General features: G+C 39.8%; 3 protein-coding genes across 3 annotated transcripts; 2 read left to right on the top strand and 1 right to left on the bottom strand.

Moving 5' to 3' along the window:
* Positions 1-1,695: 1,695 nt before the first annotated feature.
* On the top strand, positions 1,696-9,424 carry LOC136678261 (ATP-dependent zinc metalloprotease YME1L1-like). The gene is made up of 17 exons (XM_066656246.1): positions 1,696-1,838; positions 3,019-3,144; positions 3,417-3,597; positions 3,801-4,009; positions 4,194-4,344; positions 4,432-4,515; positions 4,849-5,022; positions 5,265-5,417; positions 5,521-5,653; positions 5,735-5,797; positions 5,920-6,032; positions 6,167-6,322; positions 6,741-6,892; positions 7,105-7,231; positions 7,422-7,495; positions 7,649-7,735; positions 7,850-9,424. The coding sequence occupies exons 1-17, from the start codon at positions 1,806-1,808 to the stop codon at positions 7,991-7,993; spliced, it is 2,160 nt and encodes a 719-aa protein (XP_066512343.1). The 5' UTR covers positions 1,696-1,805; the 3' UTR covers positions 7,994-9,424.
* Positions 9,425-9,849: 425 nt separating this feature from the next.
* On the bottom strand, positions 9,850-13,198 carry LOC136678529 (patched domain-containing protein 3-like). The gene is made up of 4 exons (XM_066656576.1): positions 12,482-13,198; positions 12,267-12,388; positions 12,019-12,164; positions 9,850-11,363 (listed from the first exon to the last, which is right to left on the bottom strand). The coding sequence occupies exons 1-4, from the start codon at positions 13,196-13,198 to the stop codon at positions 9,850-9,852; spliced, it is 2,499 nt and encodes an 832-aa protein (XP_066512673.1).
* Positions 13,199-14,566: 1,368 nt separating this feature from the next.
* Positions 14,567-22,195, top strand: LOC136679701 (ras-related protein Rab-18-B). Its single transcript, XM_066658364.1, has 7 exons — positions 14,567-14,691; positions 15,547-15,602; positions 16,396-16,457; positions 17,807-17,879; positions 17,956-18,074; positions 18,544-18,610; positions 20,290-22,195. The coding sequence occupies exons 1-7, from the start codon at positions 14,624-14,626 to the stop codon at positions 20,460-20,462; spliced, it is 618 nt and encodes a 205-aa protein (XP_066514461.1). The 5' UTR covers positions 14,567-14,623; the 3' UTR covers positions 20,463-22,195.
* The last annotated feature ends 373 nt before the right edge of the window (positions 22,196-22,568 follow it).

The raw sequence follows: 22,568 nt of genomic DNA, 5'->3' as shown, positions 1-22,568 counted from the left end.
TGGATGAGGCTTTAAATCTCCAGTTACCAAAAACATTCTCAAATCGGGGAAATAATTCCAGCAAACATGCAAAACAGTTAAAGGCTAAGCACCACTTAATGGACCTCCATGAATATTTCACATTATTTTAGTTACTGACAGATATAAGTATGAATTAAAATGAAAATAGCAGCTTAATTTGCTTTAAAACTGACAATTTTATTAAATTGACGGAAAAACCCGAGCTCGCTACGGAAATTCTTGAACGCAACCGTGACGTCACTGGTGGACAACAGCTGAACAACGCCGCGGTAAAACACCGTTATGACTGACTGTTATGACAGTATCTAGCTAAATAACCAACATTATTCACGACAATAGCCTAGCATTAAACTCAAATGTAGAGGTACCGTTATTCTTGTAAATGTGATCGAAGTCGAACTCGAATTCATCCGACACTATAAACCTCCGTAACCAACGGTCTTTTAAACCTTATTCCTTGAATTAGTAAGAAATAACATGTTTTCTGACTATCAATAAACACAAGTTAGGAACTCAAATTCCACTGTATTTATTTGTTTGACACTTTCATAGAGCTGGTGCTTATCCTTTAAAAGAATGCTTTAGCCTCCTGTAATGCCTTTTCATGAACAAATGGAAATGTCAATACATGGAACACCTGTGTTTGCATCAGCTGAGGTATGTGTGTAAAATGTGTGTAATATGGATTTTGCAAGTGAATTGTGTCTGGGTGAGTACTTTTATTGTAACAAATACTTCAAACCATTTGTAGAAAATCACAACATCCTAAATGTGAAATTTTAAAACCAGTTAACATAAAACAACACTGAATTACTTACATTTCAATAATTAAATTATCGGGACACTAAGTAGTTTTTTTTTTTGCCTTCAAATTACAGCTTCAAAATGATAGTGACACTCCACTGTCCTGTCCTGTCATTAAGACCCTCACCAAACTCCTCACAGACAGTCATCTGGAGCAGAGCTTGAACCCACAAGGACCCTGGAGTTGTGGGACAGCAACATTACCTGTTGCACCACCATGCTCCCCTGGATGAAATATTGCAATATTTGATATTGCTCTTAATTTTACAATGCTCTTAATGGTCTTACTAACCAATCCTGGCCATATATATCCAAATGGTCATATTGTCATTATTGACATGGTGACCCTGGCTCCTACTACCATCACTGTGAAGTGTGAAAATAAAGTCATCTTCATTTTCAGTTTCTCTTCAGTGAACGTTGATCCCATCTAATGACTTACATCTAAATACCAAAATTCTTTAGGAAATTTTAACAGATGCTCCACATTCTTAGTTAAATGACAGAAACAAGGTGCCACCGTGCCATTCTACCTTCATTCAATATGTGCCAGTCTACGCATATGCAACGTCCCCATCTCTAGTTAAACCCACACCACCACCTGCAGTTTAAAAGCCCCACACTGATGGGATTGGGGCCATAGATTTGTGACGTCAGAAAACCTAGCTGTCTAAATATGTGTTTTAATACTGTCTTTGGAACACTGCAGTTACAAAGCTGAAGTGCTCAGCCACTGCTTATTTTAGTAACGGTATGTCTTCTAGCGAAAGATAAACTATCACACGGACAGGCTGACGGTGCTAACACTGGATTGAAACGGGAGGGATCTCTAAGCCCCGTTAGGCGGCGCTGCTATGGAGCCGTGTCTGTAAAAACACCGCTAACGAGTAGGATTAGCGGCACCGAGGACGTTCATTTACTCTAAAACTGATAAATACTTTATATGTAACTGTGAGGAGACCATTGTAGTTTAAACGGAAATGTATTCTCTTTCGTCCTCTGTACAGCCGCAGGTAAATGTTATCTCTGGTCTCAGTTAACATTAATCTAAGGAAAGACCTCAGGAGACATGCTAACTTTAGCCAACCAGCTGTTTTTGTTTAGGTGACTTGTTTATAATTGGCCCAGCTGATGCTAATGCTAATGCCAGCTTATGTGTAAATACGCCGAGTACGCGGTTTATAATTCGGTTAAATATACTTTTACAGTGGTTTATTACCAAGGGAGACTATTTTTTCTCCCACAAGCGTGAAGCTGTGTTCATATTCGTCTCAATGGAATTTTTCATCGGAATTCCACCTTAAATGGTGCAGCGGTTTCAGTGCACATAAGGTGGAATGGAAACTTCCACCGAGAAGACTGTATTTAGTTATGTAATACTGATGTATCTAAGAGTTATTGCATCCATACTGTAGTGTTTCTGTGACTTAATAACGTGTCAGGTGGCCCTCAGTATTAATATTGACACCTGGGTACATTTTATTAATTTACTGGCCTTGCTGAATCTGTGTATTTTATTTATCTGAATTTTTAATATGTTTATACACTTCTCTCTGTAGAGAAAGATGTCCTTGACATATTACAATAGAAAATTAAAGTCTGGTAACAGTATCAAAGCAAATGTCAGTTCATTTTAAGCAGACCAGACCCTTTGGTCTGAACGTGTTGCTCAAAAATGAATGCTCTGAATCAGAGCAGTCAATTTTATTGTGCAGGGTACATATTCTTACATATCAGTTATTCTAAATTGCTGTTGCTGATGATGTATATAATATATATGTATAGATATATTTTTCTGTAGAACTGCTTCAAGTAGAAGCCATCTGAATTATTTATTTTACGTTTGTGTGTAACATTTGAAACACAATTCTTATTTGTGGAGTTTGCACACTCATATGGCAGGGTTGCCATTTATTACGGTACTGTTCCATGTCTGGGCGGCATGGTGGGGCAGCAGGTAGTGTTGCAGTCACACAGCTCCTGGGATCTGGAGGCTGTGTCACCCTGTGAAGGACTGGCACACCTCTAGGGTGTGATCTCTCCTTGCGCCCAGTGATTCCGGGTAGGCTCCGGACCCACCGCAACGTTGATAAGCAGTTACAGACAATGAATGAATGTTATTTTTATTACTGTACTGTTGCCTTTCCCCAAAATTGTGAAAAAATGACCATGATTGTAATTCTCTGTTTGCAGGTAACAGTTCCACTGAGTCATCTCATCAATGCCCTGCATTCTCTGAAGGGTTCAGTGAGCTGCAGTAGTTCAGTGAAGCCTCAGCACAGAGAAACAGCCTCAGAAAAAGATCTACACATCACAGAGGTAATACATCTCAAGCTTTGTCCAGTTTAATTGGACACACTGGATGACCACTAGGTAGTTTTAATAAAATATGACCAAAATGGACTTCAATTATTTATTTCTCTAAAGTAGTGAAGTCTTAGTGTAATAGGAGCATTAGTCTGTTTTTAAAGCTCCTCGTAGGTGAAGTGCTGCCTTTAAAATAGTTAATTTGAAAGTTCAGTTGCCTTTAATGAAAATTAAAATGTAGGTACAAGTTTACTGTAATTCTTCCCCTGTTTGTATATTTGTAGCCATCCTGGACTCTCCGGGATCTTGGATTGACAGATCTGGGAGTGGGTCAGCTGCATGAGCTGGTGGACAGTTTGTTGCCTTATGTAAACCATAAGGTGTCATCATTGCCTTCTAGAGCAAGATTACACCCCTGGAAGAACTCCTACCTTTCCACACACTCCTTTTTCCACAACAAATATGGTAAGGATCTTTAACTTTGCAACAATGCAATTCTTTTTATTTGGGAACAGGTCAGACCTCAACTTAGTGTCTTTTTTACACTTCAAGATTACTTATAACATTATACACACAGTATACAGATTGTGTTCACTAAACAAATTTAAGATTACAATCAATTTATGAAGCTTGGGTTAATTAAAAGCTTCCTTTTCTCTACTCCTAAGGTTTTTCAGTTGCTAAGACAGGTGGTATCTCACCTGTTATGTGCAGACAGAACCCCTCCCCTCTTCAGGCAGTATGTTCAGATCTAAAGATCTGGCCAATGCGGGTCCAAACCCGAGGATTTAAAACTTTGAAATCCAAAACAAGGCGCCTCCAAGGGGGATTTGATCGCACAGTGGACACTGATACATTCACTCCATCTTTTATGAAGGTATGTTTGACCTTATTGTTTCTTAGGTCAGCTCCTGTTAAAGCAAATGTCTTAATTTATTATAATTTTCCATGGTATAATACATTTTGACAATCCAAACTTTCATCAGTATGTACAGATGTGCTTTGAATTTTAATACCACCTTTTATACAGATTTTTAGAATTTCAGTTATTTCTTTTATAGGGATTCCTTACACGAGACAAAGGGCAAGATGTTGAGACTTTAGACCGTCTTTTAAAGAACAAAAACATTCCTGATGGCCATCATGATGCTTTCAAGACTGGTTTTGCAGAGGGCTTTTTGAAAGCTCAAGCTCTTACCCAGAAAACACAAGGTGACATGTTGAGTCAGACTCTGCTAAAAGGTTTTGCTGTACTTAGGATTATTAGCTAAATTGTGACTTTTTGTTACATTTCTATAGAATCGTTAAGAAGGACACGGCTGATTTTGTTGGTTCTCCTGCTTGTGGGATTGTATGGACTGTCCAAAACACCTTTTTTATCGGGTAAAGGCTTCTGTTCTGGGCTTCCTTCTCTCTGTGTCTTTGCTGTCTATTCAAGTTTTTTATACTGTGTAAGGTGCTAGATGTTAGTGTTGATGCACACGTATATTATTTATTAATACGTTGAGCATAGTATACTTTCCTTTATTATATCCATGGCTGATTTTTAACTTCACATTTCCCTGTATCATTCAGAAACAAAACATACCACCCCTTCCAAAAAAAAAAACAGTGCCTAACAGTTGTTTGTGTGAATGTGTGAGAGTTAGGAGGGTGTGAGAACATGAATGGCGTGTGCCTTTGGTGTGTGAACTGTAATCTAACCGTTCTGGACAGTGCGATTCCGAACCACATCAGGCCTGGATTCGGCAGTGGACCCCGTACATATGAAAAATGTCACCTTCGAGCATGTGAAAGGTGTGGATGAGGCCAAGCATGAGCTGCAGGAAGTTGTGGAGTTCCTAAGGAACCCACAGAAGTTCACAGTACTGGGAGGCAAGCTGCCCAAAGGTAACTGTACAGCTTTAGGTAACTTACAGCACTCTTTGAGAAAACACTGTAGCAAGTAAACTAGATTATTATATTTTTATTTATTCATTTTATTAGCCAATGATATTTTTGTGGGTTTCATTTTGTACAGGGCCCATAATATCCTAGTTACACCACTGTGTGATCCATGTGAACACAAACTGCAACGTTAGGAATTTTTCTAGCATTTTATACCTACTTGTTAAAGACATGTTTCCTCTCAGGGATATTGCTGGTGGGGCCTCCAGGCACAGGGAAGACTCTATTAGCTCGGGCTGTGGCCGGGGAGGCTGATGTGCCTTTCTACTACGCCTCTGGATCAGAGTTTGATGAGATGTTTGTTGGGGTTGGCGCTAGCCGTATTAGGAACCTTTTCCGTAAGTACCTTAGGTCTCCTTAGAACTTTTGTGAATGTGTTGTCCAAAATTTGGGACGCAAGAACATATTGTGGTTTATGGTGGTCTCCACTTCTTCCACTAGGGGAGGCTAAAGGTAATGCTCCTTGTGTGATCTTCATTGATGAGCTGGACAGTGTGGGAGGGAAAAGGATTGAGTCACCAATGCACCCTTATTCCCGGCAGACCATCAACCAGCTTCTGGCTGAAATGGATGGGTGAGTTTTGAACTTAGATTTACACCAGAGTTATGTCAATGAACTGTATTTGGTCCAATATCTTTCACTTGACCTCTGCAGGTTTAAACCAAATGAAGGTGTCATCATTATCGGTGCTACAAACTTCCCTGAAGCTTTGGATAAGTAAGTAGTTTACCTCAATGGATCTCTTTAGTTCCTTCATAAAGGCACCCAACTCTGTCAAGTTATTTGTGTTTACAAAGCCTTTAGTAAGTAGTTTTAGTCAGTCTTTATCTATCTTACAGTGCTCTGATCCGGCCGGGGAGGTTTGACATGCAGGTCACTGTACCCCGACCCGATGTGAAGGGACGTACGGAGATCCTCAAATGGTACCTCAAAAAAATCAAAGTTGATCCAGGTAAATGTCTTAAAATACAGCGAGCATCACTTTTACTCAAACCCTGTAATAAGATGTCTACAACTTGTTTAATACCAAATTTTCAGTATGCCATTCTTTGACAATGTTATTTGATTGCTTCCCACTCTCTGCAGCTGTCGAGGCTGAGATCATTGCCAGAGGAACTGTGGGCTTCTCTGGAGCTGAGCTAGAAAACCTGGTGAACCAGTCCGCCCTGAAGGCTGCTGTGGATGGCAAGGATATGGTCACCATGAAGGAACTGGAGTTTGCCAAGGACAAGATACTAATGGGTTAGAATCTCTTCTCCAAAGATTTTCTGACCAATATTAAGGCTGTGACTGAAATAGATTACTTTTATGAATTCATTTCCACATTAAAAGTTTTTTTTAAGCCAATATTTGGCATACAGTTAAAAATTGCAGTGCTCATGATTTTAAAATTGCACTCTTTAATATAGAGGACAGTGGTTATTCCACAAAACAGGATTTATCTGATATTTTTAGCCAGAAATCAGATTTAGACCACTTCCAAACCCATTATAATGACACACACCCAACTGCAAAAATCAATGTGTCAGTGTTGGAAATAGAGGTTTGTGTCTGTGTTTGTTTAGGCCTCACAGTGTCTCTGTGACACATACCATCCAGCCTTTTGAGCTGAATCTAAGTGTTTTCAATGTATCTCTGTATCTCTCTGTGTCTTAAACAGGCCCGGAACGTCGGAGTGCTGAGATAGATAAAAAGAACAAAGTGATCACAGCCTACCACGAGTCAGGCCATGCCATCATTGCGTACTACACCAAAGATGCCATGCCCATTAACAAGGCAACCATTATGCCAAGAGGACCCACTCTGGGGCATGTGAGTTACTCTCCTTACTATTTGCATAATTAATAAATCACTGATAGGTCGATTGTAAACAGAACAAAACCTTGTTTTTGTAGCTTACGTTTGAAAACACTAGCTGTCTTATACAGTGTTTCAGTATTTGGTAATGTATGGTGCCAAAGAAATGCTTCAGGATTACTTCAGGAATAGAAGTCATTAACTTCACTTACTTTAACAACCTTCAGGTGTCTATGTTGCCAGAGAATGACCGCTGGAGTGAGACCAGAGCTCAGCTGCTGGCACAGATGGATGTCAGCATGGGTGGCCGAGTGGCAGAAGAGCTCATCTTTGGAAATGAGAATATTACCACAGGTGAGTTTACCATACTGTCTATATCATGGAGTCTAAATGTGTTTCTGAGGTGCAATTAATTCAGTAAAAGTTTGAGTGGTACTAAAGTTATTTAACAAAGAAAGGTAATTTTTTGAGGATATGTGACTTATGCAGTTCTTGTTTTGTTTTTTTCAATATATATTTTCTTCATCTTTGATGTAATTTTCAGGCGCATCAAGTGATTTTGACAGTGCTACTAAAATAGCCAAAATGATGGTGACAAGGTTCGGCATGAGTGAAAAGGTTTGTGTTAACTGCAATCTTTTAAAAACAAAGGGAAATCATTATATATATGTGTGTGTGTGTGTATATGTGCATGTGTTCAAGGCAAAATGGGATACATGGACAGGTACTCTGCAAATACATTTATTTGTGTATTGCTTTTCTGTTGTTCAGCTGGGTGTCATGACCTACACTGATGTCGCCAAGCAAAGTCCAGAGACACAAGCAGCCATTGAGCAGGAAGTCAGGGCAATTTTGAAAGTAAGCATTTCACAGTCCCAAAACTGTTTTTTTTAATTCAGGAGAGTATTGTTTTTGTTATATGTTTGTTTAAAAAAAAATAAGACCTTCTTCTGCATTTTTTTTTTCCCTCAGGATTCATATGAGCGGGCTAGATCGCTCCTGAAGTCTCGCGCTAAAGAACACAAAAATCTAGCTGAGGCTTTGCTCAGGTACGAGACTCTGGACGCCAAAGAGATCCAGATGGTCTTGGAGGGGAAGACATTAGCCGGTAGATGAGGTGCTTGCAGAGTATAAAACGTATGAATGTACACATGCAATAAGACTATCTTGGTGAGCTTCCGCTCCAGAACATATCTATGTTTAAACCTCATCTATTTTCTGAGCCACCACTCAAGCTTTTTACATGAGTGCAAAGCACTAATCACATTCTTTTTTTCTTCAGTTCATACTTTCTGTACCGGTCATACCCCACACACAAAGAATTGGGGCTGTTTCTGAATAGCTCTTATTTGTTTACTACACTAATATTGTCCACAATCACAGAAGAAGGGAAAATATATTCAGGCAAAATGCACAAACCTAAACAGTCTTTGGTTAGACCCTTTATTCTCACTTCCTGTTAGCCACAGCTGTCTGAGGTTTGTTGAGTAGGTCTCTCATGGTGGCCTTCAGAAATTTGTAAGGGAATGTACAGTGTATCACTGAGGGACTTAAGATTGTCTCAAGGCACTTTGGTAAGTGAATGCTTACAAATTCGTATTTTAGGACATGTACTGTTTCAATTTTCCTGCTTGTGAAATATTTCTGCTTTGAGCCACTTCCTAGTTCTTCAAACTTGACACCTGTCTTTCTGCATCGATTTCTCAGAACTCTAAGGGCATCTGAGTAGATAGTTTTACAGATTCTGTCTTTATGGTTAATTGATTTGACCAAAGTTGTTCATAAACTACAAGCTAAGAGATACAGTGTACAGTACAGAGTTTAACATGGTAACTCACTTAGTTTAAGATTGCTTTGGTTCTGAGAAGCAGAAAGGAAAACAGCTCTCAAAGTTGAGTTTCCTACACAATTCTTAAAAAAAAACTTAAAGCAAGCCTCCTGAAATAAAAAGATGCTGTAGCAAATAGACACTAAACTAAAACAAATCAATATGTCATACATGTTCAGGGATGTTTCCTGATGCAAAAATAATGGTTTGGATATAGTTCTGTACATATTCGTCATAAAAAAACAAAAACCAAAACAAAAAAGCATTTGTCAGTTTAAAGCAGAATGCACAACAGTGCCCTTGATATATATAGTTGTATATATGCTGTATTATGAAATAACTGGGAGCACACCTATTTAAAAGCCATACACAAACATAAAAGTGTGGTTGTCATGAGCGTTTCGGGCTGTCTATTGCTGCATTATTCAATTACACTATATTCTTGAAGATTAATAGAGCTCTTGTTTGATTGACCTGTGTTTTCTGCTGTTATTTATGTAGGTCTACTTTTGCTTTGACTCCACCATTATACATGTCTTCCTTAAGTTTAGACGTGTGTGTGTGTACATATATATATACATATGAACAATATTATTTGGAAACATTTTATCTTTTTATATAGATGTATAGAAAAATGTAAGCCTGTTTGAGTTTTGATTTGAATTGCGCTTGTGTGGGGTTATTGGAGGATGGGTTGCTGAAATTAATAAAAACATATAAGAAGCTATCCTCTGGTTGTCTTTATTGATGACTGAAATCAACCAATAATACATACTCCTCACCATTGAAAATATTAATTAATTAATTAACTCTTCCATCTTCTGTAACTGCTTTATCCTGATCAGGATACAACCTGAAATCATTGGGTTCAAGGCAGGAACACTTCCAGCACAGGACACCAGTCCATCACATGGCATTAGTCTAAATAATGATATTTTCAGAATTCCACATTGATTTGTGTATATTAATATGTATATTAAAAGGAAGCATAAAACATAATATCAAGCATTTATTCAAACTTTTTATTAAGAAACAAATGGATACAAACACAAGCCTTAACCAACATTACCTCAGTTACAATAAAAGATAGCATTGGCTGTAATTTAAGCAACTTGATGGATATTACAAAGTACAGATTCTTACATCACTTGCTGCAGGTTTTAGTAAATGTTAAAAACACTGGGATAAATACGATACCATGAAGGAGTCCAAACAAAATAACCAGAAACATGATGGTGAAAAATGTTCTGAAGATGTAACTCACTGATGCGGAGAGCACTACCACTCCTAGAACAGTGGACAGTGCTCCTTGCAGAATGGGATAGCCCAGGTGTGACAAAGCATCCGCTACTTTCTCGTTTGTGTTGGGCTTAGTGCTAGACACAAAAGTGTAGGAGATGTGTGCAGAAAAGTCCACAGAAAATCCTATGCTAATGAATAGATTAATCATGGAGATGGAATCCAAGTTGATACCAAACAATGCCATGAAACCTGTTACTCCCACGATGACAGAGGCAATGGCAAACGTGACCCACAAAGCACAGACAGGGTTTGGGATTAGCATGAGGGACATGATCAACATTACCACCGTAGCAGCACTAACAGTCTGGACAGTGTTAGTAGCAATCACAGCATACTGGTCGTAGTATATAAATGCTGGATGATAGACCACTAAAGGTGTCTGGCAGCCCTGGGCAGTTTTTCTCACTGATTCCAGCATTGTTTTCTCAGATGGAAGATTGGATGTCTGGAGGAAAATACGGGATGCAACTATGGTGTCATTCGTAATGCTAACATCCTGTCTGAGAAATGGGTGTTGCTGGAGAAAAAGTTTCAGATTTGACTTAAACTCAAATCCTGAGCTAATATTGATAGCCTTTTCTCTGGCGTAATGCTCAAATGAATGAAGCCAAGAGGTTGACAAATTGCTCACAAAAGTAAGCATTTCAAATTCCTTAATGCAAGACTCAAGCTGAGCTCGTTCAGCGTTCTCCCAATAAGGAAACGTACCATTCACAGCTAGCATTACATTAGGACCGAAGTGATCAAAATATTCCTTTTCATCCTCGTAGTACTTAACTATGTAGGATTGGTCAACTGCTAGATTCTTGAGATCAATACCTTCTTTAATATTAGTGCATCCATAGACACTGCCGGAAATGTATATAATGTAAAAAATGATCACCAAAGCTTTAGCCCAAACTGTGGTCAAACATGGTGCATAGTGCTTCCTGAAGAACTTCTGCATCACGTGTTCTTCCTCGGTTCCAGTTTCACGGTTGTAAACTCCTCCCAAGCAGCATGAAACATAGACTTTGGAAGCTCCAGGTGGACAGTCCTCAGGAACCTTCAAACACGTCAGCCAATGGCGATTCCCTTCTTCCCTTTTACCGTTCAGGGCCAAACAGGCCCCAAAAAAGGTGATGTTATAGAGGTAGCAAAACAAGATGGCAGTGCCAGCGTAGAGACAGAAAGTCTGTACCGATCGGAAGGGGGTGTTGTAACTAAGGTAAAAGGCCAGAACATCCGTCAGAGTGGTGATTGTGATGGAAATGGCTGCTTCTCTGTAGGTGGCGGCCATTCTGTCTTCTACACTGTCGAGGACGTTGGTCTGCTGCCAGCATGAGATCATGATGAACATGTCGTCAATGCCAATCCCTGAAAGACATGTATTGTAGTGTTTATGTTCCTGCATGATTTCAACAGCCAATTTGAATCTCTAATAATGTCCTGAAGGGCACAGTCAATAATGATTCATTTTCCACTTAGTGCAGATGAGGAGAATATACCAAAACACAGAGTGTTGAAAGTTGTTTTCTTTAGTTTTGCATAGGATCTATGAGGCTAATGTAGCTAATAATTTGTATGACTTATATTCTGCCAACTTTCAGAATAATTCATCATATTTGCTTCAAAGTAATCTCAGACTCACAGTTATTAATATTTCTGAGCAATGCTTTAGGCATAAGACGCTGCCCGTGCAGAGTGTGCAGGAGATATTGCGTAATTTTCAGGAATATGGCTCTATATACCTATTTTGTTATTTATTTTATTTGACAGGGACAATACAGATACATGCAGAACATTGTTATAGAAAATGTAGCACATGTAATGTGTATAGGGCATCTAAAGCTAATTTGTTCTGGAGTTCTACAATGGTGCTAACAGGATAAAGTCTGTGTTAATGATATCGGTGTTTGTGTCCACACATACAGTTCCTCTGTGTAAACTCCAGAACATTTCTGGGTTACAATGCATGTGTGAAAGGGGATATAGGAAATGAGGTGTATTTGATTTAATTGCCATAACTTACCAAGTATCAGGAACGGCGACGATGCTACAGTTATGACAAAAGGAACATTTATGAGTAAGAGGAACCCAAAGCTAGAAAGCACTGCTAACCCAGTTGAGATAACTCCAAGGAAGGCCACCCACACTTTATTCCTCACGTTGTCAAACCTACAGTGAAAAAGAATGAGCCATTGTTAGTATACATTTGTTTATTTTTATGTTCATTTACAGGCTAAAATTCATTTGAATTGTTTGAAATGTGTCACAAACCTTACACATGACAGGACTGAGAACAGAATGGCGATAAAGTAGGTGATGGCAAAAAGATAGGTGACCGATTTGGTGCTTTTCTCAAATTCCTGCTGCCTTGACTTGGATGTAAAATAGGAAACCTGGAAGACACACCAGAATTAGAGTGTGTCTTTTACTCTTGGTAGCTACTATTCCCCACGGATAATAATAATAATGGGATCAACTGTACATACCTCTGTGACTGAAGTTGTAACATTGCTCAACAAGTGAACAAATTCATTCAGCCAAGCATCTACCAGGGTATCGTTGTCTTCTTGGAGGTAGTAGAACAGTCTCACTGCCTTAGCACTCTGGATCACTTCAGTGCTGTCAACTTCCACTTGGCCAAGGAGATGCTCCAGGGAAACTCGACCCATTCTGAAATGCTGATATATTGGAAACGTTAAGTTGACCACACTGATGTTATTGGCATTGTAGTCCAAGATTTCCAGGAGGACGTTGAGGTGGCAGCGCCAGCTCACTTTGGCACAAATATCTTTGTATGAAAATATGTCTTTTCCGTGTCCAATGGTTATTCCAGTCACTCTGGCATCTATCCACAGAATTTCTTCAAGAGCAGCAACACTGAGGGCATTCGTCTGGCTGGTGAAGATCAGAGAGCCATAAACTCCATCTGTGTTTAGTCTTAGACTGGAGAACGCTTCTTTATTGTGCGGAAAAAAGGTTTTGTAGAATTGTTTCTCCGTCTTTGCGCGTCCATCAATGGGTGTGAACTGCTGCACTATGTCATTGGATTTTCTATCTTCAAGAAAGCAGAAGCCCCATCCGAGAGATCCAGCCAAAGCAAGAGGAACAACAACAAACCACCATGGATGGACTCCAATAAACTTCCCGACTTTTTCCAAGCACAATCTAAGCAGCTTTTCCAAACAATCTGTGGTGCACACCATGGCTGCAGGCCCTTCTTATGTTTCCTGCTGAGCTTTAGAGAATTTGTGAGGACCAGACTTTCTGACTGACCATTAAGTATAAGTTCATTTGAATAGCTGCTTGTGTCCTCATTATGTGCAAGCATCCTGAAAATAGCCTCCCCTCTGCCACCCAGGCCTCTACCAATATGCTTGGTGTCTCTCAGCTCTAGGTCCCATTCTCCAGCCCCTTACTGAGGTCCAATAAAACTGGAGATGGAGGAAGGAGAACAAAGATCTTGGTGTTTTTGAACTCCTGGTCAACAATTGGGACTTGTTTCCAAAGTGTATTTTACCTACAGCTGTAGCTTTCTCTCATAGCCTGTAATTTTGTGATGCATTAATTACCTACCTCCTGTAGTCCTTATTGAGCTAGGGGCAATTATCCACTTCAGTGACAGAACAATAGGCCATTGATGTAGGACAACTGAAACTTTCCAACCAATGGATAAGGAAACAGTTATATTAATAAAAGTACCCAAAAGAAGATTGTATGTCAACACTGTCCAAGGACAGTCATGCATTACTACATCATTTGAACACAGCAGATTCACATTGTATCAAAATTTCTGGATAAATGGACCAATAGAAATGCTCCAAAATCACTTGTAATAAAATCCTTTACATTGACTTCCATTGAAACTGAAGAAAGTTTTTTCCTTCTCCTATGAAGGTACTATTTTGGAGATATATGTTTTTCTTTAGGGCGGCATGCAGCTCCAGGGGCCTGGAGGTTGTGAATTCGATTACCGCTCCGGGTGACTGTCTGTGAGGAGTTGGTGTGTTCTCCCTGTGTCCACGTGGGTTTCCTCTGGGTGCTCCGGTTTCCTCCCACAGTCCAAAAACACACGTTGGTAGGTGGATTGGTGACTCAAAAGTGTCCGAATGAATGATTGTTTTTGATGTGATGATATTCCATACTCATTAAAAACAAATTAATCTAAAATTTCGAGTTCAATTTGAAATTTCACTAAAATTTTGAACTCAAATAATCAGACATTGTATAGTAAATGTGTTCACGTACATGTAGTATTTATTTATTTATTTTTAATATAATTTTGACACCCTCAGTGATGGACACTCAGGTTTCAAAACTCAAGAATACTGTCAAATGCACAGAGAACGTGTTACACTGCACAAACCAGTTACATCTTACTTTGCACAAACTGTAGACCTCAACTTATTGTAAACACACACACACACACACACACACCATCCTGGGCGAATGAGCCACGGCGAGTGAGCCACTGTGAGTGAGCCACAGTGAGTGAGCCACGGTGAGTGAGCCACTGTGAGTGAGCCACAGTGAGTGAGCCACCGACGTTTATTGTCATTCCTCCCTCAGCTCTGTTCAGCTGTGTCACGTCAGCGAAGCTAAAGCGTATCCTCACTGTAAACACTTTGAAGATGGACGACGACGTGTTAACTACCTTAAAAATTCTCATTATCGGAGAGAGTGGGGTCGGAAAATCCAGGTAAACTGGCCTTAACGTGACTATCTGTTTATACTTCAGACTGAACGCTGTTAATCACAAAGACTCGCGTCCAGAACCCGAGACTTGCGAAACCGAGCTGGCACCGGGGAAGCTTCTGTTAAGCTAATGCTAAAGCTCAGTTATCTCACCCTGTTGAGTGTTCAGGTTAAAGAAGCAAAATGTAGTGTTTGTTTGAGTCTTGTTTGGTTGTTTAAAAAAAAGGTTGACGTCTGTATGTAGAAAAACAAGCGTTCCACCTTAAGAGCTGAACCATTTAAGGTGGAACGAACATTCGAATCAGAAGCTGTTCATAGCTATAATTCTAGTTGTTCCTCTTAACGTTTATTAGCAGCCGTAGAATTATTAGGATTATTGTATTCATTTTCAGGAACATATTACACAGAAGCCTCTAAAACTAACTGTAATTTGTGTCCACTTGTGTTTCTCAGAGACTTCAGAGATATTGTTCCACACCTCCAAAGTCTAGTCTTAGAAGTTGGTTGCATTTTCTGCTTCTCGTGATCCAAATAACCCCACATTCAGGGGTTCAGTTTGTGTGTGAACCCCTGGTTTTGAGTTGTTATTATGAGTACTATTTTCTGTCATTTAATTATTGTATAAGAATTTTCTTATTCAAGTGGTTTATCTTGTCTACTACTACTTAATATTTGGACTGGAAATGAAATAACTGAAGGGGGTCTTGGACTTCCTGGACACTCCTATATCTCATATCTCCAGTCAAACCTTACACATTCTCTTTTGTGACTGTAAACTACATGAAAAGATACTGAAACTAAACCCTCAGTGGGATACCGTAAATTCCAATTCTAATTGCGCTGAAATCTTTTCTCTTAGTTTGCTCCTGAGGTTCACAGATGACACATTTGATCCAGAGCTGGCTGCAACCATTGGTGAGTCAAACTCTTATCTTAAACACTGAGCTGTTTCAGTGGCATGTTTGCATATTAGACACATTACGTCATACATGGAGTCTAATAAGGGTCCACGTGTTGGGCTTTAAAATAAGATTTAGTAAGATAAGTCAGTACTTACATAGAGCAGTAACAAATTGCAGGTGTTGTGTCCTGAAAAGCAGTTGTTCAAACCAAAAAACTTCAGGTTTAGAATAATAGACTTATGTGTTAGTGTAAAAATATATGTATGTGTAAAAAAAAGAGACCTTTCTTGACCAGAAATGCTCTTCTAGAACTGTGCTCAATATAAGCTTATATAATGCAAATATAATGCAGCCGTAGCCTGTTGGTTAGAGAGGAGGGCTTAGGACTGGAACATCATTGGTTCAGCTCCCACGATCGATATGATATGACCAAAATTATACTATATATATATATTTCTAAATATTAGTCATAATATAATTTCGATATCTATATAAACAGCATAAAAGCCACAGAAAAACTGTTCAGAACAAACAAGAAACATGACATCACCATCAAACCTCTTGGCTTTGTCAATGTTACTATTTTTAAAACAACTCTAAAAATGAGGGCAGTGAATTGGGTAGCGCCCTATGAACTTCAGTCAATGACAGATGCTATAAACAGTAAATATTGAAAATTTGTTTAAACATCATATTATTAATGAAACATTAATAGTGCGATTTATATTGATAATGAATTATTGTCCAGCCCGATGTTGTACAATAATTTTAAATATTAAACACAACATTTTTCATTTCTGTTGTAGGTGTGGACTTTAAAGTAAAAACCATAGCAGTAGATGGCAACAGAGCCAAATTGGCAATATGGGTAAGTACATTTGTTGCTCACAATCACATTCAGATTAAAGAAGCAACACAATGATTTTGAAGCTGTAATTTGAAGTTAAGGATACTACTTAGTTTTGCTTTAAGCCACATTCACACTAGACATTTCCAGTTTGTGACAATCAAAAAAAACACAACACATAAATACCCTCTAATCCCACCGCCCCATTTCATAATCATTCAGACAGTGTTATATAAAGTTTTGTGTGGGCACTCAGCTACAATTTTTGTTTCCTCCTTTTTTTTCAATACTGGATCTGCAGTACTGCTGCACAAATCCTCAACACCTTGGATACTGCAGGCAAAGCTGCAGCATTATTGGTCGAGGACACGAAATTGCTTCTTAAATTTCACTAAACTTGAACTGAGGGTTATGGTTTGCTCACAAAATGCATCCACCCCAGATTTCTGCTTCATGAAATTTTCCATTAAAATGATGTGGATTTGACACAGCTCCATGGACCTGGAGGTTGTGGGTTTGATTCCCGCTCCGGGTGATTGTCTGTGAGGAGTTTGGTGTGTTCTCCCCGTGTCCCCGTGGGTTTCCTCCCAAAGTCCAAAAACACACGTTGGTAGGTGGATTGGCGACTCAAAAGTGTCTGTAGGTGTGTGAGTGAGTGTGTGTTGCCCTGTGAAGGACTGGCGCCCCCTCCAGGGTGTATTCCCGCCTTGCGCCCAATGATTCCAGGTAGGCTCTGGACCCACCGCGACCCTGAACTGGATAAGGGTTACAGATAATGAATGAATGATGTGGATTTGGCTGAAAACATTCCACTGACCAACGTCTAGTGTGACCATGGTTTTATTGTTTGGGAGAAGCTTTGAAACTAATCTTTAAGTGATGTAGGTATGAGGGTGAAAATTTAAGACTGGACTGGTCATTTAAGGGGTTAAATTGTAAGGGCCTGTTAACAGACTTTAGGCTTAGTCTGGGATTCCATTTTCCTGTCAGTTTTAGAGTCTCTATTGAGAATGATGTATAGTCGAGGGTAATCGATCAGTATCCCTGTCTGTAGTCTTTAGCATCGATTAAGTGTTGCCATTTTCTGTTCTTTTCCTGTGTTAAAATGAATGATCTCTTTGCCCACAAGGTGTCAGTGCTGCTTAATAGTAGGGATGTAAAGTTTAGCTCAGGTCCTGGAGGGCCGCAGTGCAGCAGTTTGTTGAGTAATCTGTCCTCACACTCATAGCTAAACACACGAAGGGCTTAAAAATGAGCCGCTGAGTTGAATCACATCCAGTGACTCAGGGAAATCACAGGTCCCTTGTAACGAGTCATGTGCTACTGTGTAAAACCGCATCGGTTTGTGTAGTAACATCTGATCTTTTCAGGACACAGCCGGACAGGAGAGGTTCAGAACTCTGACGCCCAGCTACTACAGAGGAGCCCAGGGAGTGATATTAGGTGAGTAGAGGCATGTACATGTTTAAGAAGGTGCACTACTGACCAGTACATTAATGCATTGTTATCCTTGGTTCAGTGTATGATGTGACGAAGCGGGACTCCTTCACAAAGCTTGAGAACTGGCTCAACGAGCTGGAGACATACTGCACACGCAATGACCTCGTCAAAATGCTAGTTGGAAACAAAATAGACAAGGTTTGTACATGAGCACTATTTACAATTGAATTGAAATGAACCAGCCTGTGCCAAGATAACACTGACATTAGATTTTAAGGCTGTAAATATTCTGTTTAAGAAAATGGTTCTGTAAAATAAAGCAAAGTACATGATACGCCTGTTTGTCCCAGTGTAGTAGAGCTGCCAGGATATGTCTGATCTCCAAATTGTGCTTCGGTGCTAAGCTAAAAACTGCATCATTTGATGTTTCGAAGGGGTTTAAAGACCTGGATGCATTTGGTGTGGGTTCAGAAAAGTGTTGCAGCTGTTTTTGCAGATGAAATGTAGCCTTGTAAAATTTGGTCACCAAACAAATCCTGGCTGATCTTGTGTAAATTGGAATTATGTAAAAGACATATTCATGGGAACCATTTCTTTAATATATTTAATAATATTAAATGCTTCTGCTGTTCTATTTCCCTGAATTCATACGTTGCTTTTGTTTCAGGACAACCGTGAGGTGGACAGAAATGAAGGCCTGAAATTTGCACGTAAACACTCTATGTTGTTCATTGGTACGTTTTTGACTTTCTGACTTAAGGAGTTTGGGGAGAATTCTGGAACATATTCATAATTATATTTATTTTGAAATGTACAAACCATTAAAAATAGACCTCGTTTAGTGTCAGAAAATATGTGTCATTGTTGGCATTTGGAAGCTGTAGATCGGCGCACAACGTTCCTTACATCAATCAGCTTAGTCCAGTTAAAACAGTGTGTTGAGCTTCCCAACAAGTGTTTTAGTCGTCTTAGTTAGGACAGACTTTAGTTCACTTAGTTTTTAGTGCTTTGTGACAATTATACCAAGTCTGTACAAAGTCTGAAATGTTTTAATCCAAGAGTTAAGTTAGTTTAATATTCTGGTGTCAGAATTTTTATTAGAATTAGAATTTTCAGGCCTCGCTGTTGCACAAGCGGCTGAACTTGATCTGTAGACTGACCTCTGTTACTTACTTGTGTCATCACCTACATGTGCTCTAGCCATAGTGTGATGTCATCAGCGTTGCACAATCCATGCCTCGTATACTTTGCACTGATGACACTTTTCACCTCCTCACCTCCAGTGCATTCTCATATTTAAAGGGACATCAGACTAAGATATTGATCATTAAGATTTTGAATTTAAACACATTTGTCATTGGCGTCAAACCCATAATAGTGACAAAATTCACGCCACTTCTTTTTTTGAAGTGTTAAGCTTTATACAGCAGTCTATTTGAGATTACTAGTTTAGTAAAAAACACAATTCCTCAAGCCCTAATTAAAAACCTTAATAACTATTAGTTGTTTTTATATCACAAGATATGAGTGCAGGGTTAATTCACAAGAGCTGAAAATTTATTTCTTGCCTGCATTATTAAGATAAAGGTCTTAAGTTTTAAATGGGGACATTAGAGGGCGGCATGGTAGGTAGTCACAAGGCTCCAGGGACCTGGAGGTTGTGGGTTCGAGTCCTGCTCCGGGTGACTGTCTGTGAGGAGTGTGGTGTGTTCTCCCTGTGTCTGCGTGGGTTTCCTCTGGGTGACTGTCTGTGAGGAGTGTGGTGTGTTCTCCCCGTGTATGCGTGGGTTTCGTCCAGGTGCTCCGATTTCCACGGTCCAAAAACACACGTTGGTAGGTGGATTGGCAACTCAAAAGTGTCCGTGGGTGTGAATGTGTGAGTGTGTGTTTCCCTGTGAAGGACTGGCGCCCCCTCCAGGCCTCTCTACGTATGCTTTACCTATTATCCATGGACTGGCGCCCCCTCCAGGGTGTATTCCCGCCTTGTGCCCAATGATTCCCGGTAGGCTCTGGACCCACAACGACTGGATAAACACTTGCAGATAATGAATGAATGAATGGGGACATTAGATCAATCAGTTAGAGGCAACCAAACACAATTTATTTGACCATCTAACGAACTACATACAGTGTTAAAAAATTCAGCCTTTGCTTCTTGGTTAGAATCAAGTCTTGATGTTAATTTCTACAAATAATTGCAGTTTAAATATCAACATTTATCATAAGACTGCATTTGTATATTTTCTCCGCAGATTGCTCAGCTCTATTTTGGATTGTATTTGCAGTCAGGCTTGTAACCCTCAGTCACTCTCTCGCACATTCCCTCACTCGTGTTTAACAAAAGTCCTTCGCATCAGTGGTCCCGTGTGTCCTTGTTTCAGCACTGTAGCACTGTTTCTGTCGTTCTCCTCAGAGGCCAGCGCTAAGACGCGGGATGGTGTTCAGTGTGCCTTCGAGGAACTGGTGGAGAAGATCTTGCAGACGCCAGGGCTGTGGGAGAGCAGCATGCAGAGCCATGGCGTCCAGCTGAACGAGCATCAGCAGCAAGGCCCCAGCGCCTGTGGAGGATACTGCTCCCTGCTCTAACTCCTCCACACTCCACCGGCAAAGGACTCAGTCGCAAGGTTAAAAGGAATGTGGTTTTCTAGCTTCAGAACGAGCGCTCCTTCTGAGAGGGGAGGGTCCGCTCCCTCCGGGCTGCTCAGGCAAAGGGACCTGTGACGCTGGCACACACATGCACACAGTCTGTCACTCAGTGTAGGACCTCACATCACTTCAGCAACCACTTCTCGTTTATGACACTCATCTAATTTATCACACAACTATGTAGCTGACGTATTATGTGAATGGCTATCATCTTTGGTCTGGCTATACATCCTTCCTCTGAGCCTCCAAGTCCTGTGCCCTTAGCAAATAGGACAGAGCTGACTCGTTTCTCTCTCTTTGGGAGCGCTAGGGGCCAATAGAATGGAAACAGTTATATGGAATAGTTTGGGGATGGACATCTTTTGGGTCTGGTGAACTCACTCCAGAGGCAGACAGCCATGAAAATGTCCTTATACGGTCTGTACCTCCTGAAGTTTTCATTATGTTATACCCTGTGTGCTTAGACCCTTTGCTATGTAACGTATTCTCAACTTCTGTGTTTTTATTAAAACGTCCCCCAGTGTTAATTGCTTTTAGCTTGGCAACTCGTCCCGTTTGCTGTTTTTATAACACATGGCCTCATAACCGTCAATTAGCATGAACCTTTCTGTCAAAGCGGAGAAGTGTTCCTACAAAATAAGAGTTAGATCATACGGAATGCGTTTTTTTGGTTGTTTTTTATCAACTACTGGCGAGCAGTAATTGAGCCAGCTATTTTATGCCTGTAGACATCGCTTAAGGTGCAATAACTCTTATTAATCGTTTAATTTTTCTCGCTGCCTCTCTACGTATGCTTTACCTATTATCCATGGACCATGGGCATGTGCGTAGTAAAATCCTGGATGTCAGGCAGTCCTGCTTATAAAAGCCTGTAAATATCACACATCAATATCAAAAAGCTGGGCTGCGTCCGAATGGCTTTTTTTGTTCTTTACTCAAAATGGAACCATGCCTTAACGCTGACTAGAGCTACATAAACATGACCTTCACTGTTGGTGTTTCACACTAAATCTGTTGGACAGGGGTTGTTAATATAGCTGACACACTTGAGTTTTGTGTGTTCTTTACATGCTGATCAGTTAAATCGACATTTCTCGGTCACTGTGTCTGACTCTAAATCCGTCTGGTATTGCAGTGCAAGTGGTAGACAGGTATTCCTCAGCTATGATCTTTATTCTAATATTAATAAATAAATAAAGCAAATACAAATAACAGTTTCAGTGTTTAAAGGAGCTATATGTAAAATCATTCCCACCCTTCACATAAACTGCAAAGAACTCTTAAAATAGTCAGATGTGGCTATATTGGGGCAAGTTTTAAGCAAATATTTAAGAAACACATATCCAGGCTCCAGTTTCTATAGTGCGTATGTGGGCATAGCCCAGTTAAATCATTAGTGTGGTCCTTTAACGATGAAGGATGAAGTACTACAGTACATGTTCACTACTGGGAGCTTGATGAAGACGATGATAGTGCAGCGTTGTGTGTTTATTTTTACCTATAGCTCCTTTAGGTCACGGAAGAGTCGAATAATCCTGAATCTTAACTGTTTCAGATCTGTTCTTTATTTCTAAAAGCTGAACCAAAAGTCTGTACTCCGTTCTGTAATGAGTTAGGGTTAAATATGTATCTCTGAGAGCATCTGTACTGTTTTCTTTTGCAATAAAACTGTCACTCATACATATGTTTCAGTGTTTTTTTTTATTAATCAAGTATAGAGGGTTTTCACACTGGAAGGTCCTTAACATGATTATGAGTGGAGTAGTATCAGATTATAATGATGCTGGTTTGGTTGTATTTATTAGTGTCTAGGCCAGCAGTCAGAGCTGGTTGACGCTGAAGAGACTCCCAGTGATGGGATGATGTATTTCTGTAATGCACGCAGGGTGTTGCAGTTAGACAACATTGAAGAATGAAACCGATATAAATTCGATGAGGCTGGGGGATGTTATTCTGTCCTACAGCTTGCTGCTTAGCACAATAAATAACATATTAAACCCTAGTTTTAGGCCAAAACACTTACATAAATTGTATAAATACTGTACT

The sequence above is a fragment of the Hoplias malabaricus genome, chromosome Y (assembly GCF_029633855.1).
Source record: "Hoplias malabaricus isolate fHopMal1 chromosome Y, fHopMal1.hap1, whole genome shotgun sequence".
In the NCBI taxonomy this organism is placed as follows: domain Eukaryota; kingdom Metazoa; phylum Chordata; class Actinopteri; order Characiformes; family Erythrinidae; genus Hoplias; species Hoplias malabaricus.
The sequence above is the reverse complement of the archived record's forward strand: the minus strand, read 5'-3'. Positions and strand labels throughout refer to the sequence as shown.